The sequence below is a fragment of the Brachycentrus maculatus genome, unplaced genomic scaffold (genome assembly GCF_059751285.1).
Source record: "Brachycentrus maculatus isolate JH-2025_06_01 unplaced genomic scaffold, ASM5975128v1 h1tg000024l, whole genome shotgun sequence".
Classification (NCBI taxonomy): Eukaryota; Metazoa; Arthropoda; class Insecta; order Trichoptera; family Brachycentridae; genus Brachycentrus; species Brachycentrus maculatus.
Genome location: NW_028280778.1, coordinates 1,560,800 through 1,583,640, shown reverse-complemented (window position 1 = coordinate 1,583,640; position 22,841 = coordinate 1,560,800). Strand labels below are relative to the sequence as shown.

At 33.4% G+C, this 22,841-nt stretch overlaps 1 protein-coding gene across 2 annotated transcripts; it reads right to left on the bottom strand.

Annotated features, from left to right (window-relative positions):
• Positions 1 to 4,414: 4,414 nt before the first annotated feature.
• Positions 4,415 to 21,808, bottom strand: LOC148313071 (dyslexia-associated protein KIAA0319-like protein). 2 transcript variants are annotated; one of them, XM_088268944.1, is made up of 15 exons: positions 21,669 to 21,808; positions 21,271 to 21,441; positions 19,499 to 19,729; positions 17,691 to 18,325; positions 17,282 to 17,402; positions 16,113 to 16,351; positions 13,687 to 13,909; positions 12,643 to 12,800; positions 10,498 to 10,638; positions 9,499 to 9,739; positions 7,992 to 8,182; positions 6,325 to 6,615; positions 5,225 to 5,459; positions 4,935 to 5,111; positions 4,415 to 4,794 (listed from the first exon to the last, which is right to left on the bottom strand). In XM_088268944.1, exons 2-15 carry the CDS (start codon positions 21,425 to 21,427, stop codon positions 4,613 to 4,615), a joined length of 3,222 nt encoding a protein of 1,073 aa, XP_088125070.1. In that variant the 5' UTR covers positions 21,428 to 21,441; positions 21,669 to 21,808; the 3' UTR covers positions 4,415 to 4,612. The 2 variants fall into 2 exon arrangements, with proteins under 2 accessions (XP_088125070.1, XP_088125062.1); XM_088268936.1 differs by having other exon boundaries at positions 21,711 to 21,808.
• Positions 21,809 to 22,841: the final 1,033 nt, after the last annotated feature.

Sequence of the window (22,841 nt, the reverse complement as noted above, 5' to 3'; positions counted from 1 at the left end):
TTTTTTTAAATTGAGCCTGAACCATCTGCTATTTTGAAAGCTTAAATAAATATTTAAAAAAATACATTTAATTTATTTTCATATTTGCATTTTCAATTCATTGCGTCACCAAAAATTGACTTTATGACAGCTTTTATTCGCTATAATGTAATTATTAATACTATATTCATTATAGTATGTATATTTTAACTTTAACAAATTGTAAAAAGCAATTTATCTGAAAAGTAGGACTACCAACTTTGTACTATTTTGTGATCCTTAGTTTAAGGTACTGTTGTCACTTCGTAGGTCTTATGAATTTTTTCATAGTTCTTTTGTATGTAATCATTAAATCTATGAAATATACTTGGATTGTTAAATAATAACTTGTCCGAAGTAATGTATTTTTATTTCCATAATAACCCCACCCCTTCTACTTTTTTCCTGCCATCTTGTGAAAAAAAATCCATTATATTTTATACAGCTCAAGTTATACTCCGCCTCTATGGTGTAATGGTTAGTGTGTTTAGCTATTATAGTATAATAGTAGTATAGTGAGCTGGAGGTCCTGTGAAAATAAATATTAGTGATTCTACACCCTAATATTTACTTAATATTACCCTGGACTGGTCACTGAAGCGCAGGAGTGATCACCATGCCTTCATGTAAGGATTGATCCTTACTTACTTGTCGGCAAGGTGATCTTGAGATAACACTGTGTCAATAAGATTCAGTGCCCTATGCACCATTGGGTGTGGATAAGGGTAAGAGAGAATATACTACCTGAACCTATGCGAACTCTTAATTATATATTACAATTTACTGAATCTCTCCTCCGCATTTGATGTGAAATATGGGTTTCTTCAAGAAAAAAAAAAACCAACTGGACCTTTCATAGATGCTTGATGGAATTTACTTAACATTGATGCTTGATGGAATGCTGGTGATTGCAGTTAAAAATTATGAATTAATTAAAAGCATTCTTTTTGATGATCTGAGAGCCAATATCTACAATAGTCATTTTTATATTTCAATAAGAAAAAATTGTATTAATTTTTGCTATGTACCTTCAGTTTTGATATAAGCGTAAAGGTGGTGACTGACCGGAGCATTTTGTCGTAACATCGATCGCGGCGAGCATCCGAAACTAGATGGAGCGCTCAGCTCGCTGTACTGACTGCCTGAATGCTCGCATCGTAACATGTTACGTTGCGACGAAATGGCTCCGGTCAGTCACCACCCTAAAAGAATTTTCTATACTGACTGCCATTATAGAACCAATTATTCTAGGTAAGGAAATATTTGTTTGAAAAATTATCCCTTTATTTTTCTGCCTCTTTTACATCTCATAATGAGGTATTATTATATATTTTTTTTGACATCTCATCAAAGATGAAGAAGAATATGGAAGTCTGGGCATTTACGGGGCTTACGACCGTCATAGGCTAGTTTAAGTGATCACTTTACACACGTGTAACATTCACCAATTCTACCCATTATTGACAACCACACTACTCAAATTCTTGGAAGTTCTATATATATGAACCAATTTAGAAACCTTGTTCATGAATCACTAGAACTTCACTAAAGACATCTATTGGTGAGATGTAAAGAAGCTTTTTACTAAGCAGAAACTCTTATATTAGTATGTGAGATCCAAATCCTGGATTATAATCACACACATGAGAAACGCCAGAAAATACCATTTTCATTTTTATTATTAAGCTTATAATTTGACCAGATAATTTATTTACAACATTTTGATTGTATTATTATATTACAAAAGCGGAAACAAATATAAATACACATATATATTTTCTGATATTTAAATGATGTTTTAATAAATACTTTTTTTAATGGACAATTAAGTTTCTACCCACCTTCGTTTGGGATTCGAATACTTGATAGAATTAGTCCCAACAGCTCATTTTATCTCAAAAATGCTACTTGCTCTCACTCAGGAAAAAGGATAAAAACAAACATTTGTAAAACCCAAACTTTTATTTTTGATATTGAATATAACCATTTACTTAAAATAACAAAAGTGCAAAGCAAAAATCTTGGTATGTTAAGTCACACATATGCAAGTGAACAGGTTTTGCAAAACTCATTATTCAAATAGAATTCAGAGAATGAAGCCATTTTGCAGAGATAAGTTGGTCATTTTGCCCCACCTTATTATCTCTGTATGCAGAGTAATAACAATAGAAAGTGTTGTGGAGAATTATGTTTAAATAAAACACTCACTTTATTTGACAATGGAGCGGGTTACCTCATAATTGCGGTTATATACATATATTTTTTTTTAGTTGTTGAACCTACACATACAATGTACATACATTTGTGGATAACATCCTGATATATACGGTTAGAATATGCTTAGCAATTTTATTTATAACATAACTGACATGAAAAGATGAAGATGTGCTAAATAGCAACATTAAAAAAAATCCATATTTAATCGAAGGTGATTCTCTGTTCATCCATATTTATAAATTAATAGCCTTAAATTAGGTATTTATGAAGGTTAGTACAATATGTATTTTATTTTGAACAATATTTGATTCTACTATTAACATAAACAATAATTATGTCAATGATTTGATCTTAGTGTACAAATTCTATTTTAATTTCATGGGCACACAATCTTAAATACAAAGTTGTATTTTAATTCATGTAAGTACTTATATTATTTAAATATAGATTTATATACATGGAAAAATATTTAAAAAAAAAACAGATTGCACAATCAGCATGTTAAAGTAAATGTAGCCATAAAACACAAAAAGAATACTTTAAATAAAATATAATAAAGCTGTACAGATAATACTACATATGTATTTGTATAATAATTGTGCATAAACACAAAAATAAGTATCCATAACTATTCATGTATAGTTATAATTATATATTAACATTTGTTTGGTGATATTATTAATACGCATAGTATAAACTACAAAAAAAAAAATTCTTTGACCCCTATCCCCAGTAATTCAGGTGCAGGGTTTCTTACATTTATTCTCTTCTTGACTTCAATTTCATGATAAATAAGAAAAATTCTAATTTTTAAACATGTTGACCTAAATGGTACAAATTCTGAATGCTCCATACGGGCCCATCAAATAGAGGTCCCTTCTGGTATTTTTTTAAAAATATTCTCTTTGCTACCTTCGTTTTAAATTTTATATATGTCCATAGCCCGAGTGAAGTATAATACATATGTATTTTGTTCATGAGGCTTGAAAAAGCAAACATTCAAGTGCGAGTAATAATGTTATATTTATAAAATCATATTCAATACTTTATTATTAGTTTTCAAGTTTATACTATGAGTTAGTTCAAAAATATTTATAATATAAACCATATACATATCAGGAGACATCGAAAATTCACAGGAATACTCAGAACTTTGCTCTTCTATAGTCAAAATGTTTTTTTTTTATAAAATTTAATTTTTATTTTGACCAAAAAATAAATAGGATTAAAGGTAATCTATTAACATTATCACTTAACCGTCTCTGCTGGGGAATGTCCCTCACTATATGGGAATAGCATTTTTTAACATAATTATTTATTAATTAAACACCCATTCGTTGCACTTAAGGAAGCATGAATTATTTTCATTGATAGCAAAAAAAGGCATGAAAAAAGCACACTTAATATTACGCTAGTATGTGTTTATATATATTTAAAAATACTAACCCAATAAACACACCTAACTGCACAGCTAATAATCAAAAAAATTTAATAAAATCATGAATAATACTAAATGATCACATGTTTAATAGGTTTTAACTTATTAAAAGTAAAAGTTTTTTTTTGTTTCATTGTGTAAATAGTATTTTTTGTTTATATAAATGTTTTCCTTATACATAATAAGAATGACTAGAGTTTTTGGCATACATTTATTGAAAACACAACTTTAACTTTGAAAAATAAATGTTTCTTATAAGTATTAGATCCAAAAATAATATTAAAAAATATTTATGCGTAAATATACTCGGCTGTCCAAACTTAAAACACAGTAAGGGACATTTTTTTGTAGTACATTTTTTTTTGCATTTTTGGAGTAAGTAGAATATACTTAGTCCAAAAATGCAAAAAAACGTACTGCAAAAAAATGTCCCTTACTGTGTTTTGTGTTTGGACAGCCGTACTGTGCAGTAACACTCTTGTTGGAAGATAAATTAATCACCAGAATTATAATAAATTAGAAATTATGAAAGCAAATATAAAAATACAAATAAAATGTTTGTGAAAATAGCTTCAACGAAATTTAAAAGAAATATACAATAAATGTATAATACGAAGTACAAAAATATAACAAAGTGTAACACTTTGCTAAAATGTAAATGCATAATAATGAATTGAGTTGGTGGTAAAAACGTTCATTCATTTATTATAAATAATAATAAATAAAATAAAAACCAACACCTTTTTCCTTTTTCTTTCTAATATGTGTATTAATATACATTTTTTTCTTTCCTAAGATTTTCACCGCGTCATACATATGCACGGCCCCATTAAATTTATTAAGTATCAATCTGGAGCCATTGCTTTCCCGAGCTTGCCAGAGGTCAATAGTGACTCTTAATCGGAATGTGATTTGGCATCAAAGACATAGAAATATTATTTATGTCTTGACACGTCTTCCAGACTTGATCACGCCGTTCCGTGTGCCATTTTTGGGTAAATGTCCATTTCGTGGTATTTCTCCATTCCCGAAGCGACTAGCGAGTGAAGTATTCTTGCGAGATTCAAAAAGCACATCGGAATCAGTATCCGAGTCAGAAACGGACATTTTGTTCGTAGCAACTGCAAAAACATAATAATGAATTAGAAAAAAAAAAATTTAAGTGTCAAATTTAAGGGTGGATAAAAGATAACATAATAATGAATTAGAAAGAAAAAAAATTTAACGTGTCAAATTTAAGGGTGGATATAAGATAACTTACATCTCTTTGTTTCTTCTTCATCTCCACCTCCCAGCAAGGTGTAGCGAGCAATTCTGCGATGAACGGGATTTTTTTGGGAGCACAATTTAGTTATCAGACAACAGCATCCCCAAATAACACCCGCGATGGACAGGAATATTAGCAATCCAGCGACGACAACATATAAGATGGACCAGTCTATAAAGCAATAAAGCGACATTTCAAAATGGTGTGTTTTTATCACAAGATTATATATGAATTCTTATAATGGAACTGTAAATAACCAATACAAACAAAAATAATTCACTTACCACAGTTAGGGTCAATGTCATCGACAAATGATGTAAAAATGTTTTGCATCCAAAAGGCTTCACAGTGACACTGCCTCGTGGGCTCGTTACAAACTCCATGGCCGGAACAATTATTTTGGCAGACGACCGTATCAATGTGTCCCACATTCAGTTCCAGCAATCCGGCATCTCTTCGCAACTTTCTCTTCAATATAGAAACCACTTCAGGCCCTGGCAGAAATTCGGGTGGAGTTTTCTAGGGAAAAAAAGTAAAATTTACAGCAACGTGTAACTTAATTAGTGTTTTTTTTTGTAATACATGTTGACGGAATTTGCATGAGGTAAACTGATCTACGGTTAGATTTCGTCAATTGAACAAATTATTTACAACATTTTGAGTGTGTCTAAATACTTGTTCACAAAATCTGGATTATCTCCAATTACAGGAGTTATTTTCATATTATTTTTTGACATCTCATCAAAGATGAAGAAGATTATGGAAGTCTGGGCATTTACGGGGCTTACGACCGTTATAGGCTGGTTTAAGTGATCACTTTACACACGTGTAACATTCACCAATTCTACCCATTATTGACAACCACACTACTCAAATTCTTGGAAGTTCTATATATATGAACCAATTTAGAAACCTTGTTCATGAATCACTAGAACTTCACTAGAGACATCTATTGGTGAATCTCACCAATAGACGTCTCTAGTGAAGTTCTAGAATTGGTGAATGTTACACGTGTGTAAAGTGATCACTTAAACCAGCCTATGACGTTCATGAGCCCCGTAAATGCCCAGACTTCCATATTCTTCTTCATCTTTGATGAGATGTCAAAAAATAATATCAAAAAATAAACAAATTATTAAATTTTTTTGCCTAAATTTAAAAAAAGTTTGCCTAGTTTAAAAAGACTTTTAGTCTGTCCAACTTTTAATATAAACTTTTTGTTATTTCGTGTTGGGTAGACTCACAACCCTGAGACTGGTGTTGTTGGTCGGATTCCTGCCAATTCGAATAATTTGACCTCTACCCAAGTTTAATTTGTATCAAACTCGTTAGACGATAAAAACTAAGCAACCTTTCATAACAGCGAAAAAGTTTGTTTACATACCTTATCCATGACATAGAATATGATTTGGGCTTTTGTCGTCAATTGGTCAGCTCTGATATCACTTATATTGATGGTGTAAGACTCTCCTAAGAGCAGACCCATTTTTTGTTCCAACGAAGTCATTTGGCCAAACGTTAAAGCGCTTGCGGGCGCATTCAGAGTCAACTGAACCAGGTTGCGTTTATTGGGGTTTGGCTTAACGTTAATGCTGACGGTATCTGTGCCAGAAAGTCCTTGATCATCCCAAACCTCCAGGCTGAACACATACCTCCCTGGTACTACATCAGTGAGCTGGAATAGATATAAATCATGCAAAATATTAATACATATACAAATAAGAGATGTATACTTTCATTACATGCCATCTTCATCCACGACAAATTTCATGGCAGATCATTTCAAATTCAATGAAAATTAATAAGCTCATTTTTTTCAAATGCATATAAATACTTAACATTTTAGAAAGTCCTGCGAAATACTTGAGAACAAGGATCTAATTTTTATTTTTAATTTATACATACAGTTTGTTACTGTAATTTTCGGATTTTTGTATTGTACTGTAGTTACGACTTTAAAAAAAACAGGAGTAACTTGCAAAGTCTCTATTTTAATGGCTTGTCTGCAGGTAAGATAGGCAAGATAGATATTAAAAATGCAACACAAATACGGTAATAAATTGAAAATAAATATTTATCTATGCAAGTTCTGAACTAAAAATGTATATATTCCCCCACCCCTCATTTATGTAATACAGAACTTGAAACATGTACATTTGGCTGATAACATCAAAAAAAATGTATATGATGATGATGATAACCTCTGCAATTGAGGTCAAAAAATTGGTGAGAAGACAAGTTATTGCTAAAAAATAACCTTAAAAAATGTTGACTAAGAATGTGGATAAACTGATGTTCCAAATACAGCACAAAACTTTTCATATACATACAAATAAATATGCATTGTACCATAAATGGAATTCATATAAAATACAGCATCGTAACTTCACACAACTGATGCATATTATGTATAATGTACGTTAACTATGGACCTATCCTTGATGGTTGTAGTTTTGAGTGAAGAAATATTTTCCCAACAAAATATAATTTGTTCATCTTCAGGTATAGTGCGGAATATTTTATAGAATGTTATACGGCAGCACCACCCTGCTTTAAGTAGTGTAAGGGGGTGACTGCAGGCTGTCATTCTTAATAAATATGTATAATATTTTTATAAATAAAATTTAAAACAGGAATTATTGAATTTTATGCCACAACACTATTGCACCCCAAAAGTATTTTTGATGGCATCAAACGGAATTTGTCTCATGACATCTATTTGCTATGAAATATCTCTCAACTGATTGATGGTATTCTAACACATTAACAAATTATTTGTGGGAATCGCTTAAAAGCGTCTTTGGTACAGAGCGGGAGACGCTTATAATATACTTTTGGTATAGCGCAAGAGACACCAAAAAACATTGTACAGAGCAGAATTGGGTTTGCGGTTATTTGCGATTAGTATGCCAAGGGTCGGGCGGCAGACTTTCAGAGTATAATTAAGGTCGGGGTTGGTGAAAAAACTGCTTGACTACTATAAGAAATTATTAAAACATAACTTTACTGACTATCTGTCTATGGGATTGTATTTACAAAATGAATACTTACCATCAATACAGCCTGTTTATCGGTGTCCCAGACTACTTTTCCTGCTGCCAATCCGGTGGGTTGGCGAGACCACTGCCAGCGAGCTATGCGCAAATCATCGCGGGATTGTGAGCCGTTTATTGTAACCACACTAACGGGCAGCACTACCGTTTGGTCTCCGCCCGCATTGGCTTTTGGTGGAGCATTCTTGTCTAAAGACACCGAGAAGAACACATCACAACAAGGAAACATTGAATTGAGAGTCATTGACATATTATACTCTGCAGAATCTTTGATATTTCTATTACAGTAAAACCTCGATATAACAGACTAATTGGGGGGAGGGGGTGTACGTTGAAGCCGAAAGTCCTTTATATGCGCGTGGCAACGAGGATACCCTGGAACGACTAGTTGTGATCGGTAGCCTGGAAGGAAAGAGAGGGAGAGGAAGATCCCCCACACGATGGACCGATCAAATTAAGGCAGCAGCAGGCACCTCAGTGGTTGGAGCGCTACGTGCAGCGCAGTCAAGGGATAACTGGAGAAGAGTCATTGCTTCTGCAAGGGTCACAACCCTCAGCAATGAGGAATAAGACGGAGAAGAAGAGGTTTAAAATAAATTTAATTATTATTATTTTTTTAAATTTGAACACTATTTATATGTGAATAAACAATACAAAAAAAATACATTTATTCGGACACTAGTCGTGAAGTGATATTGCTGTTTGATATCCACGCACTTGCTTTCGGGAATCCTGCTTTGTAAAAGGAATCAAGTTTTGTTTGCACTTTTGAATTTTGAGACATAATCTGTGATTATCATGACCGCAAAAATTGTTTACAAGCGACGGCACTTGAATTTAAGCATGTAAAATATTAACTGGGACTGTATGTCTGGGACTCACTGCTATACTTGACAAAAACCAAGTGTCGTTTCTTTAACGCCTGCATCCTAACAGTGTTGCTGTATGGATGTGAGTCGTGGCACCTCACCAAAGCTCAAAGAAAGAAACTAGCAAGTTTTGAAAATAGGTGCCTGATGCGAATACTGGGTATAAAGTGGTATGACTTTGTCAGGAATGACGATGTGAGGAGAAGAACTCAACAGCCCCTCATACTGGAAGTCCTGAAGAGGAGAAGGTGGACATGTCCTTAGAATGCCACCTGAGAGCATCAACCCCTCATGTCTCTTCTTCCAACCCCGAGGATTCCGGCGCCCCGGAAAGCCGCTGATGACCATCCACCGACTATACTCAGCGGAACTTTGAGACACCGGACTGACCTGGAAGGAAGCCAAGGAGATGGCGCGTGACAGAGTGACTTGGAGACGTCTCGTGTTGGCCATATGCTACACCTAGGGAGCGAACATGGAAAGAAGAAAGAAGAAGAAGATAATATTAACAGGACGATTTAAAAAAAATTACATTTAGCTGGATTTTTTTTCATAATATCCCAAGTTCATCAAATAGAGGTACGTTATATTGAGGTTTTGCTGTAGTAACTGTTGCGGTTTTGTGGGGAAACTTACTTTGGGTGACAGTTACATTGACAGTGTCCGAGGCGGAGTTTCCATTGTCATCCAGCACGGTGAGCTGTATTTGATACTCTCCTTTGGTAAGTTTAGTAAGATTAGTTACAGACTCGTTGAAGTGAATGAGGGTAGCGTTGGTCGGGCCATCCAGGACTTTCCACGTATAGGCCACAATGCGGTGGTCGTCCGTGGAGTTTGTACCATTTAGAGTTACCCATGTTAGAGGAAGAGAAATATACTACAGAAGAAAAAATGCTTGTTAGATAATATTATATACACATACAATTGTTTACATGACATGCTTTATAGTAAAAATATATGCCCACATGCAAAAGATTTCAAGTGAAAATACAAAAAATACATAAGAGAGCATATTATTTCAAACAATCATAACTATAATATTGTTTAAATAATTTAAATATTATGTACATGTATACAAAAATCTCTGTTCACAAATGGAGAGAATGATCAAATTAACCAACTCACAAAAGAAGTGTACAAATACCCATACATGTGATCCATGTGAATATTTAAAAAGAAGAAGTGCTGACTATTAAATGCTAAATAAGCTTGTCATTGATATGTGGACAATGCTTTTTTAATATGATTTTTATAATAAATATTAAAAAAATTTATAAAAATATTCACTTACGGACACATTCTTATTTGAAAAACTATCTAGTGTTGACCCATAGCACTGGCAGCAACAAAATAAAGTCTTTTTTCTCAATATTTTAAATTAACCGTTTTTTTTTTACTTTTCAATTAAACCAGAATTACATTAGTACAATTAAATAGTAATAAGTTACAGAATTTGATTGAGTTGGCGATACGCACACACTAAAAAACTTTCAAGTGCAAAGGGTTAATTTAATAATGACATATGGACTGGAATATTTATTAATTTACACTAACAAAAAAAAATGGAAATGTGTAAAACAATTGAAGTTGTACAATCTTTTAGTACATTACAATGGATGATTAAACCGTAGTTACCTGATGTTTCCCAGCTCTGGCAGTAGGAGGGGTGTTTGTTGGTGGTTTGACAAAAACATGAACATCTGCGGTGGAAGACTGCCCCGATGAATCGGTCACTTTCAGCACAAATGTATACATTCCTTCTGATAAATTGGACAGCTAAAATGAGAAAGAATTTATCACAAACAGTCCCCATCGAAACCGGAAACCCAAAAGTCTTCAAGTGCCAAACATTTTCAAGAATAAAATAATCATCAGCACAGTTCGTGATTTCAGAAAAAAAAACTATATGCATAAAGTTTGTGTAGATTTAAAATTTTGCTTAGATTGTTTATTAAAAAAACAGATTTAAGCTCCTTTTTCTTGTAGACGTGTCACTCATGTAGTACATTTAAAAAAAAATGTATTTTATTTATTCGGGAATTGTACAGCTTACATATAAAAAAAATTATATAAAACAATAGTTACATTAACAATAATAAACATTACATTACATTGACAAAAAATAGTTACGTTAAAAAAAAGCTAATTAAACAATTCCACAATTATGTTATAAAACTATTAAAAAACATTCAGAGATTAAACAAAAAACATAAAACAAAGAAAGGGTATTATATAAAATAATAGATTTAGCAGGAAGGAGAAGGAAAGGAGAGGAATTAATAAGGGTGGTTAAAGGATTTTTTTTTCTAGGTAAGAAGTTTAAAAATATATTTATAAATATACATACATACATATACATACGCATACATACACACATATATATACATATACATACATATTCATTATATATACAGAAAAAAAATTGTCGTGCATCGTTCACCCCCACCCATAACATACATGCTTGCTAACTTGCATGCTTTTTTCTTTTTCATCTTTTTTATGTTTTTGAGCTTGCATGCTTTTTTCTTTTTCATCTTTTTTATCTTTTTTATGTTCATTTTATTTTAAAAAAATATATATATATATATTTTTTTCTGATAGTCAAGTATTTTTTGTATTTTTTATTAACACTGTTATTCTAGTTCAACTTATAATACCTATTGTATTCTTGCCAGTGCCTTTTACTATGACCTAAATTATATTGGAAACCCACACACAGGCCATGCCTTTGTGGAATCTTTTTTTATATTTATATTTTATTCATTTTTTTTGTATTTGAATTTATGTCATGTTTGTATAATGCAAAAGAATTTTAAATAAAGAAAAAAAAACAACTTGGAAAATTTTATTGAAAGGAGTTAAAAGAGACAAATAGTAAATTTTTAATGACTGAAGAACGTGTGAATCACACAAGTGTATTTTTACATTGAAAAATAATAATAGAATAATTAACTTATATATATGCGGTTGTCATATCGCTCACTCCTTTCAAGAAGGTCATAAATAAAAAAAACTTGATTTTTCAGGAGAACGTTTTTAAAGTTTAAAAATATAATAGTATGTATTAAAAATAAATATCAAGCCACTTACTGAACTTTTTACTGTGCAACAGATCTTTTTAGGTAAAACCTGAAGGTTTTTTCTCAATTTGAATAATATTAAGTATATTTAAAAAAAAAATTAAACAATACTATTTCTTCAAAATGCAAAAACAGCACTTTCTGCCCTGTAGCGGGTAAATATTAAGTTAAAAATATGCCTCTTTTGCTGGGATATAGCACATTTTCTGGGCATCCCGAAAACATGCACAACTGAAAATTGACGATATTTGATTTATGACGTTCTTGAAAGGAGTGAGCGATATATATTTGTACATGCGAAGCCATAGTAGGCATCTACATATACCCTGGAATTTTGGTTCTTTTATCTTGTCTGTTTCATACAATATTGAGTAAGAAATCTTAAAAATGAATTATTCATTCATAATTTATAACTGCTTTAGTATTTAGTTTAGGTTAACACGAGTATATTATGGGTTAAGACTGAAATTTTTCGCAACTTGATCTATAATCAAAGACATGGAGAAAAGGCTAAAACTTAAAATAATTTACTATATACCTAATATCAATGTTCTAAACATAGATATTAGGTATATAGTCAAGTTCAAAAAACAAGATAATTTTAGTTTTTCTTTACAACATAAGCACTCAATGGCGCGTGGATTACGGTGTTAGATTGATGCAGCAATGGGTAAAATTTAGTGATTATATTTAATCTTACCTGAAGATAAGGAGAATGTGTGTTCTGCATGTCGACGGCTTTGTCTTGATCTTGTGAAGATTTGGTCCACTCCCAAGTAGATATCTCGTGGTCATCGGTTGACAAACTACCATTTAGGGTCAAATTATTTCTAGGTAAATATATTATAATATCTTGCCCTAGAAAAAATACAAATTATTTAAACACCAAATTCTTTTCAATTTAATTTTTTGAAAAATTAAAATTATTGCTATAATAGAATATCAGCAGAATTAATGTGCATTCATGTATGTATGTACATTGATGGGATCATTGCTGGAAAGCGATATATTCTTACCAATCAAAAGTAAAGTGGTGTAAATGGTAAAAGTTTTTTCACATAAGTAGGAGGATGAATAGGTAAGGAGTCAATAGGGGAGAGGATTTAAGAAAGGGATTTCATGATGGACAGTTGGAGAAAAGTAGTGAATTACGAAGATTACACGAATAATAGTCCCGACATAGATGAAGAATATGGGAGTCTGGGTATTTACAGGGTTTATGACCTAACATAGCCTGGTTGAGTGATCACTTTACACACATGCAATATTCACCAATACATATTGACAACCACACCACTCAAATTTTTGGAACTCCTAGATATAGTGTTGAGATGTCAAAAGAAATGTAAAAATAACTCCTAAATGGAGACGATACATATTTGTGAGCAAGTATTTGGACACTCAAAATGTTGAAAATAAAGTCGCTGTACCAAACTTAAAACTAAATATCGTGGGTATACTGGCAAAAAATATTAACTCCATAATCCCTTTTTGAATAATCCTTGGTTTTTAATGTTGAATTTACGTTTAAAACCACATAAATATGATATTTCAAACTACTTAGTGTATTTTGCCAGTTTATAGAATGTTAAAAACTTTATAATATGCATCATTAAGTCAAAATTCTATATTTTCGAGTTTTTGCCAGTATACTCACGAAATTTACTATTTTGTTCATTATCTGTGTTCTCGTAACAAATAAATTAATGTGTATTACTATCAAACAGGAAACATTTTTATCTACCTGCATTTGCTTCCGGGGGGTAGTCAGTATGATTGAGCACTGTTATATTGGCTGTGGTAGAATTTTTCACATGATCAGAATCTTCCACTGTCAGACGGAACGTATAGTTTCCTGGTAATTTGAGGTCCGTCAATTGTAAAGTAGGACCATCATGAAGAGGAGGTTGGTAGCCGAGAGGGCCGGAGATCAACTCCCAGCGCCATGAAATAATAGCATCGTCATCCTAAAAACAAATATTTACAGTAAAATTTTATTACTTATTTTATTACATAACCGGGGAGTTCATTTTATAATTGCGCAACATTCAACGGGCGCAAACTCTTTCACTAGGACGTGTCAGTACATTACGCCCGGTGGACGTAACTTCATAAAAATTATTTATGCTGAAAATAAATGAAAAGACATATTTTTTCATTTATTTATATTTAAATCACAATAGAAAATACAAAATTACAAACAAATAGAAAAAAGTTCATGTCGAGACACGAATTTTTATACGGATGACTAATTACCTTTGTTGTTTGAAAATATAGGTCCCGCCCATTCCAGATCGCAACATATATTTTAAGGACGTATTCATATGTTCTACCCATACCCGATATGATTAATGTTTGACATATTTATACGTCCCGCCCGGTTAACAGGTTAAAATTTTAATGGACTGAAATTTCAAATTGGCAAATAAAATAATTTCAAAAATCAAAAATTATTTCAAAACATTGAACTCTCATTTTAACACAATTTTGAAATAACACGGTGCAACAAAAAATCAACAGTAATTTGGAATTTCCTACGTCCTACTCAGTGTGGATAGACATCGCAGATGCCTAGCGTGATCTGTGAGATGGTGTGTTTTATTAGTAATATTTTTCATACTATAAAATTCGGATAATGCAAAAATTGTCAAACTTAAACATAAATGAAAGTCGGTGCGAAAATTTTCTCAAAGGAGTATCGATGTAAATGAACGTTGAAGTCCGTCTGCCAGTTGGTATGATGTACATAACTTGTATGGCAATGACATCTGTGGATATTTGTTTGTAATTTTGTCGTAAAATAAAACCTAGAGATGGTGAGTTTTATCTTCAATATCTGATGCGAGCATCGAATGTTAGGGATCTGGGCGTTAGATTTGTGAGCACCCTGACATTTCACGATCATATAGAGGCAGTCAGTGGTAATGCATTGAAAATGCTAGGATTTGTTCTGCGTACTGCCAGGGTTTTCGAAAATACCCGCGTGCTGAGAACTCTTTATAACTCCTTGGTGCGAAGTAGACTCGAGAGTGGCTCGATGATTTGGGGGCCACACGAGCTTAAGTACTCTTTTATGGTAGAGAAAGTCCAAAAGAAGTTTTTGAGGTATCTCTACATAAGAGAGTACGGCTATTATCCTTGGCTCTACCCGACCCAGTTTCTCCAGAGACTAGAAGGAATGTGCATTACGCATTACGCATTTTATCGATTGTTGATTTTGTCAATTACGCATTTTTATCGATTGTTGCGCGGTATGATCGATAATCCTGAAATTATCCAGAGCATTGGTCTGTATGTTCCCGATAGTTACCTAAGACAGCGTCGGCATAGATTGTTTCACATTCCTATACACAGGACCAACCTGCCGATGGTTATGCCTGTAGGAAGAGCTACCGCTATGTTGAACAATATCACATTGGATATTGATCTGTTCCATGTGTCCGAAGGAGTTTTCCGAAGCGAGATTCTTCTACACATTTAACAAGAGTCTTCTTGCGTAATTTTTAATTTGTTTTTTTAATGTATACGCCTTAAATGTTTGTTTGTAATGTATATATTAATTATTGAATAAATTGAATTGAATTGAATTGAATTCATAACACATAGATTTTGTGAAGAAAAAAAATTTTCATATCAAAAGAACCCACTTCCCAGAGAAAGTCGGACATCAATTATTACACTCCCGGAAAGGTTAAGATAAAAAAATTGTTACCTTTGATTTCTTTAAATTAAAATCAAGATACAATAAGCAATAATGATTTAAATTTTTAGATATCCTAAATTTATTTTTATGCAAAGAAATGATATATTTTATCAATCAGATATATTTTTTTATTATTTTAGTATAGTTTTTTTTACACATAATCGGGTGGAACGTGTCCACCGTGCAAGTAGAAAGTTCAGTGTATTATGTTAAAATTAAAATTGACAATTTTTTTTTAAAATTACCTAATAAGTGAATGAAATCTAGCTACGGCATTTAAGTTTTGCCATTTACGGCTTTAAATTTTTAAGTTTTATAGCCTATGTTAAAGATTTACTCTTTATGTTAAAAGTTACTATAATTTAATGTAATTCATGAGTGTAAATTCTAGGTAAAAAACACTCGCTTGACAAGATTTACTGAAATGGCCAAGCCAAATGCGGAAAAAAATGATGTGAAAATATTACCTTGCTGTCGCTTCCATCGAGAACGGCCCCCGTGTTGGGTAGCTTGACATTTTGTGACGGGGGAGTGATGACGACAACGGGGGCTTTATTCAGTCTATTCGGCGGAAGGACTGTGACGTTGGCGTAAGCTTCTCCGTACGAGTTGGTCGCGCTTCCCGACACAGTGACTTTAAACTGGTAGTTGCCCTCTGTCAACTGTGACAGGGTGACGGTCCCACCATTTTGCTCTTTCATATTGCCTTGAAATGAAAGCTCATGTTATTTTTGATAATTATAACAATCATTTCCATTGAACAGTAAGTTATCCGACAAAAATTGGACTTCATGACTCCCCACTATGCATTTTTGTATGGAGGATAGCGAAACGCCAATCCACAAACACGCAAAGAAACTGATCATGGGGTACTCGTGGAAATTCAACACAGAAGCTCTTAAGCTTAGCAACAAACAAATATGGATCCTAACCAAGACTTTGACAGGATACTGCAGATTGAGGAAATACATGACGAAAATTGGACTCCCCAGTATGCAGATTTTGTATGGAGGATACCAAAACGCCAATCCACATTCTCTATAATTGTGACGCACTCGCTCGCAAACGAAGTCACATCCTTGGAGGACCTCTACTGGACTCCGAGAAGGTGAAGCTCCTACCACCAAGACAGTTCGTGAGTTACATGACTCACGTAGGTCTTGGGAGTGAGCTGTAATACAGAGAGAGGTCACAATAGACCTAATAAGGTCGCGGTGACATAAGGAATGCAAGATCTCTTGACCTCAAAAAAAAGTTATCCGACCTACCGCGTAGTTTCAAATCGCCAAGAACAAAGCTTTAGAAATAGCATTAAAGTATGCAGAGCAGCTGAAGGAAACATTGTCTACCGAGATTTTACTTTAACATCGGGTAAACAAAAGACAATCACGGACTTTTTTAGCCGAACTTAAGTTTAGTTTCGTAGTTCACAGCACTGTATGCGAGTATGTACCTACTGTAAAACATGTTTTATTACTTTGACCTAAGTTAGAGCTATCTAGTAACACTTATGTACAATAAACCAGAGTCAAAGTACTAGTGAGTTATTACTGATCATCTCCCACCACCGTAGTACACAACATAAAGAGGTTAAAAAACATTTTTATATTTAAAACACTGGAAAATAAATATTTACCTGTGAATCCACCTTTGGGCTGGTCAACCAATTTCCAAACATAATTGTAATGATCGTTACTAGTTTTTTCATCCGGGATCGTGTATGCTGAGAGAGTTACTTCATTTTCTGGAAGTCTAACCTAAAAATATAGTTCACTTCAATGAAAACTATGTACATATTTGAAACATTGTATAATGTATAGAATACAAAAATCTCAAATATAAAAAAACGTGTGACTTCAGTTTATGTTTAAGTGGACTACTAACCGATCATAAGCACAGGACTAACCCAAACCATAGATGCTTTGATGTTGTGTGATTTTGGTTAACAGTTGATTAGAATGCTGATACAAAGCTAATTCAAGTCAGTAGTGTTTTGACGTCGCACAAGTAAATAAGAATTGAATAAATATAAAAAATACACTAACCTCCTTAGACAAAGCGGACACGGTTAATTTGTTAACATTTGATTTTGATGATGTTTCAATTCCAGTTTTTACAGGCTCCCCAGTATCCAATTTGCTCGCTTCTTCATCTTTAGCAGCTTTAGGCATACCTTCCTTTTCATCGATTCGACTGTTAAGATCCATAGAATATGGTACAGCCCTTAATAACATGCACATACCAGTTGTATTTCTGATGTATCCGTCGACACATTTGCATAGACCTGACCTAGATTTGCTGAGAAGACGGACACATTCCTCATTCAGAGGGCAATCGGTGACAATACCAACTTCGCAAGTAACAAGTTTCTCCGTGAAATCTTCCGACGCGTCCATTATCATTTGCTGATCACTTTTGTCGAGGAAATTCTTCAAATTGCCTGGTCTGCTGAGAAAAGATTCCTTGGATCCGATGTTATCGCTGAAATGGGAGAGCAACTCCGAATCTCGACTGTCTGCAAACTGCTTATATTTGATGACATCTAGAGCGCTCTCCGGTTGTATGCCTGTTCTCCGATTGGCATTGTTGAGGTTGTCAATTATTTCATCTTCCAGGGACAGAGTAGGAATATCTTGGTAGCTTCCGTAATTAGCTTGTTCCAGAATGTCTTGCCAATTTTCTGATGATAAAAGTGGATATTACAGTTTAATATCAGGTCACTGCACCTCGAATGATGATATTAGAGTTTAAAGGTGGAGACTGACCGGAGCATTTCGTCGTAACGTAACACGTTACGATGCGAGCATTCAGGCAGTCAGTACACCGAGCCGAGCGCTCCATCCATAGTTTCGGATGCTTAGTGATGCTCGCCGCAAGCGATGTTACCACGTTATGTTATGACGAAATGCTCCGGTCAGTCTCCACCTTAATATTAGTTTGTTATACCTCAAATATGGGATTTTCAGGCAGTCATAATTGTGAAAAAACTTTTTTCACAACTTCTTTACAAATTCCGACATTGAGGTGCAACAACCTGATATGTACCATAAGCACACATACTAAATAGTTATGTACACGCAAGTGACCGAGGGTATAAAACATAACGGTCTGCAACCACCATGAAAAAGAAATAATCACCTTTTAAAACATTTCTGATACATATAAGGGATTAAACTTAAGTTACAAGTGTGCATTTTCACCAAATGCACTGCACAAGTAATACTATGTAACCAACGGAAGATGCATTGTTTCATTTTTTAGATTTGTATGACATGCATTTATGCATTTGATTATTAGCTATTATTTATTTGGTTACAATACAATTAAATATGTAAACAAAAAAAAAAGAATTATTGTTTCTTTCAAGTTGTTTACTGCTGGATATGGCCATGTTCAGGCATATTAGAAATAGCTGTTTACTAAAACTACCAATAAACGATATACGCCTATAAAATCAGAATGTTAAATAATTCTAATTTGATATCTTTTGTCCGCCTCCGTAGTGTAATGGTCAGCACGCTCGGCTACCGTTCTGGAGGTCCCGGGTTCGATTCCCAAGGGGGGTAAAATAAATATAAGTGATTTTTCACTGTAATATTTATTCAATATTACCATGGACTGGTACCTGAAGCGGAGGGCTGATCACCTTTCCTTCATGTGTTCATCTTTTATTGTAATAAAATCGTTCAGTCCATTTGCAGTAAAGTGTTAACAAAACGATAAGTTTTGCATCAATCTAATGTTTATGATTGGAGAAGAGTCATTACCTCCACAAGGGTTCCAACCCTCAGTAATGAGGAATAAGACGGAGAAGATGAATGTTTATGAAGTACTTGTTGTATTCCTCACTTACCATCTTCCAACACTGGACTGACTAATACCATAGTAACGTGGGCTCCGAGATGCGTATTTTCTGAGCGAAACAACGGCAAGCAAAGCTCATCGCTAGCACATTCTATATGGTAACATGCCGTGTCATGCATGAAGACTACATTGCAGGTATCAACAACACAGCAACCCATCACACATTGCTTCAATCCTTTTAACTTCGGTTTTTCTGTGTAGTTACCGGCAGTCAGGTTTCCTGTGTGCATTGAGAAAATAATAAGTCATATTACAAAGGCAAACGGTTCATATTTCTTTCCCGCTTGAGATTTTGATGTCAAATTGTAAAATATATTAAGGAGTAGAAATACACCGCCGCCTCCGTAGTGTAATGGTCAGCACGCTCGCCTACCATTCTGGAGGTCCTGGGTTCGATTCTCATGGGGGGGGGGGGTGGCAAACAAAAGTGATTTTTTCACTCTAATATTTATTCAATATTACCCTGGACTGGTACCTGAAGCGAAAGGTTGATCACCTTTCTTTTATGTGTTAACGATCAAGATAACACTGCATTTATATGATGCAGTGCCCTATGCACCATTGGGGTGCGGATAAGAGTTCGAAGAAGAAGAAGAAGAAGAAATACATAATATGCAACCGAATTTGTGCACTGATCGGTTTGATTGGCTTTAAATGATCAAATCGAAAACCAAATTAAGTAAGGACTTCTTTTAAAGAATTTGTTATTTGATCACCCATAGTCAGTTGGAACTAAAGAAGTGTCCACTAGAACTGAAGTTTGTTGATTTTTGCAGGGTCAAAATCGGTATTGTATCAAGATTGGCAACAGTGGCGCCCTTAATGATTCAACTGATAAATTTGACTTGGTGTATACATTTGTAAATAGTGTCAAAATGTATATTTTTTAGGAAACACATTTGAACTGCCATAATTTTTCAAGTAGTCATTAGGTTAAATAAACTTTAAAGCTTGGTTTGTACAGTTTTGGTTTAACAATACATAATATATCGCTCACTTCTTTCAAGAACGTCATAAATCAAAAATTGACAATTTTCAGTTGTGCATTTTTTCGGAATGCCCAGAAAATGTACTATATCCCAGCAAAAGACACATATTTTTAACTTAATATTTACCCGCTACAGGGCAGAAAGTGTTGTTTTTGCATTTTGAAGAAAAGGTATTGTTTAATTATTTTTTTCAATATACTTAATATTTTTCAAATTGAGAAAAAACTTTCAGGTTTTACCTAAAAAGATCTATTGCACAGTACAAAGTTCAATAAGTGGCTTGATATTTATTTTTAATACATTGTATTACATTTTTAAACTTTAAAAATGTTCTCATGAAAAATCAAGTTTTTTGATTTATGACGTTCTTGAAAGGAGTGAGCGATATAACATTCAAAATTTACAATTCTAAAATACGGAAATACAATATTTGTCAGCTTGATCTGTAATCTTCCATTTACTATTACTATTACTGAACTATCAAGGGGAATTTACAAATTTTAAAACACTTGTTTATTAGTATCGCAACAAAAATACACCTGTAAGCTTAAATAGATGGAGTTAGCAATTTTGTCGACATATTGTCATGTTTTCAAAAAACTTTGGTACTGAGAAAGTCATTAATGTTTGCCTAAATGATTTGTAGTCAAAATATTTGTTAAGTTAATACACGAACAATACATTGGTGAACTTAACCAACCAAAAAAAAAAACACCAAATATTCAGTATTATTTATAACAATTAGAATGTCTATTTGATAATAATTAATTACCTCTTGGAGCATATCCTAAAAAATTTCTCGGGTGTAGGCGAGGACATCTATTTTCATCATTCCAAATTTCTTCATATTGAGCATCACAAAATTTTAACACAAACAGCATGTTTAGAATTGATGCTAAAATTATATCTTTATATTTGTTGCAGTTCATTTTGGTTTTAGATTCTGAAAAGAAAATTTCCACAGTATAAAAATATGCAACGCAAATAATTTGAACCAGCAGATGTTGAAACGAGGAATATAACTGTGGAAATAAACATAATTAGAGATAAGGAATAATAAGTATGCGGGTTAGATAGGTAACAGAATAAAATAAGCGTACAACTTATTACACAGGCTAATTAAAACACATATGCGATAAAAAGCTGTTATCGAAAACAACCAAATAATACCGTGGGCGAAGGAAGTTGGGGACAAATCAAGATTAAACTCACGGGCATTAGCATTTGACACAAAGTTTCAATAGTTTGACATATTTTTATGTCGCAGTCATATTTCTTAATTTTTTTTCGCAGCTGTCAATATGGTAACTAATTTTCAATTTTTACTTTATGGGTATTGGGCGAATCTTGGAATTCAATATGTAACCAGTTTCGTTGACCGTAGACAACAAACGATGTTATCTCAATCTGGATACCTACTTACTGTTTTATAGATGGTTTTTGTTCTAATAGGATTTTTTTATGTAAGTACGAATGAAATCCGATTGGCACATATAATATAACTCAAATCAATATCAAATTATCAAATCAAACGACTTTCTTGGTTGTTCATAACTTCTTTAGTGTTATTAATCAATTGATTGGACAACGAAGCTGCCGATAAACTTGCAAGAACTGGTGCTGAGAGGCCACCAATAGGCCCTGAACCCATATGCGGACTGACAATCATCAAGTTTAGTCTAAAAAACTGGGCCATGGACAAGAGCCAAGAGATTTGGTCCAACAGCTCAGGAATGAAGCACGCAAAGGAACTGATCATGGGGTGCTCGTGAAAATTCACCACAACAAACAAATATGGATCCTAACCAGGACCTTGACAGGATACTACAGACTGAGGAAATACATGACAAAAATTGGACTATATGACTCCCCAGTATGCAAATTTTATATGGAGGATAACGAAACGCCAATCCAAATTCTTTATAATTGTGACGCATTCGATCGCAAACGAAGTCACAACCTTGAAGGACCACTATTGGACTCCGAGAAGGTGAAGCTCCTACCACCAAGACAGGTCGTGAGTTACATGACACATGTAGGTCTTAAGAGTGAGCTGTAATACAGAAGGAGGTCACAATAGACATAATTTGGTCGCATTGATATAAAGGATGAGAGATCCCTTGACCTCACAAAAAGTATGAATTAATGACTTTGATTAAAAATGTTTTGAGACAGAATTTGTGTTTAATTTTGGAGTTATGTTTTCATGGTTGACATTATTACCACGACAGCGAGGACCGGATTAATAAATGACACATTTTTGGATTAAAAAGTTGAAAAAAATTGAGGCCATGATAAAATATTATTAAAGAATTGGAATTATTAATCATTCTTTTAAATTTA

Bases quoted from the DNA above. Each gene is read 5' to 3' on its own strand.
- LOC148313071 (XM_088268944.1), bottom strand. From the start codon at position 21,427: ATGAACTGCAACAAATATAAAGATATAATTTTAGCATCAATTCTAAAC. The intron at 9,740-10,497 runs GTAACTACGGTT...TTTCTTCTGTAG, and splicing joins CCAGAGCTGGGAAACATCAG to TATATTTCTCTTCCTCTAAC. The intron at 6,616-7,991 runs GTAAGTATTCAT...TATCTATTCCAG, and splicing joins ATAAACAGGCTGTATTGATG to CTCACTGATGTAGTACCAGG.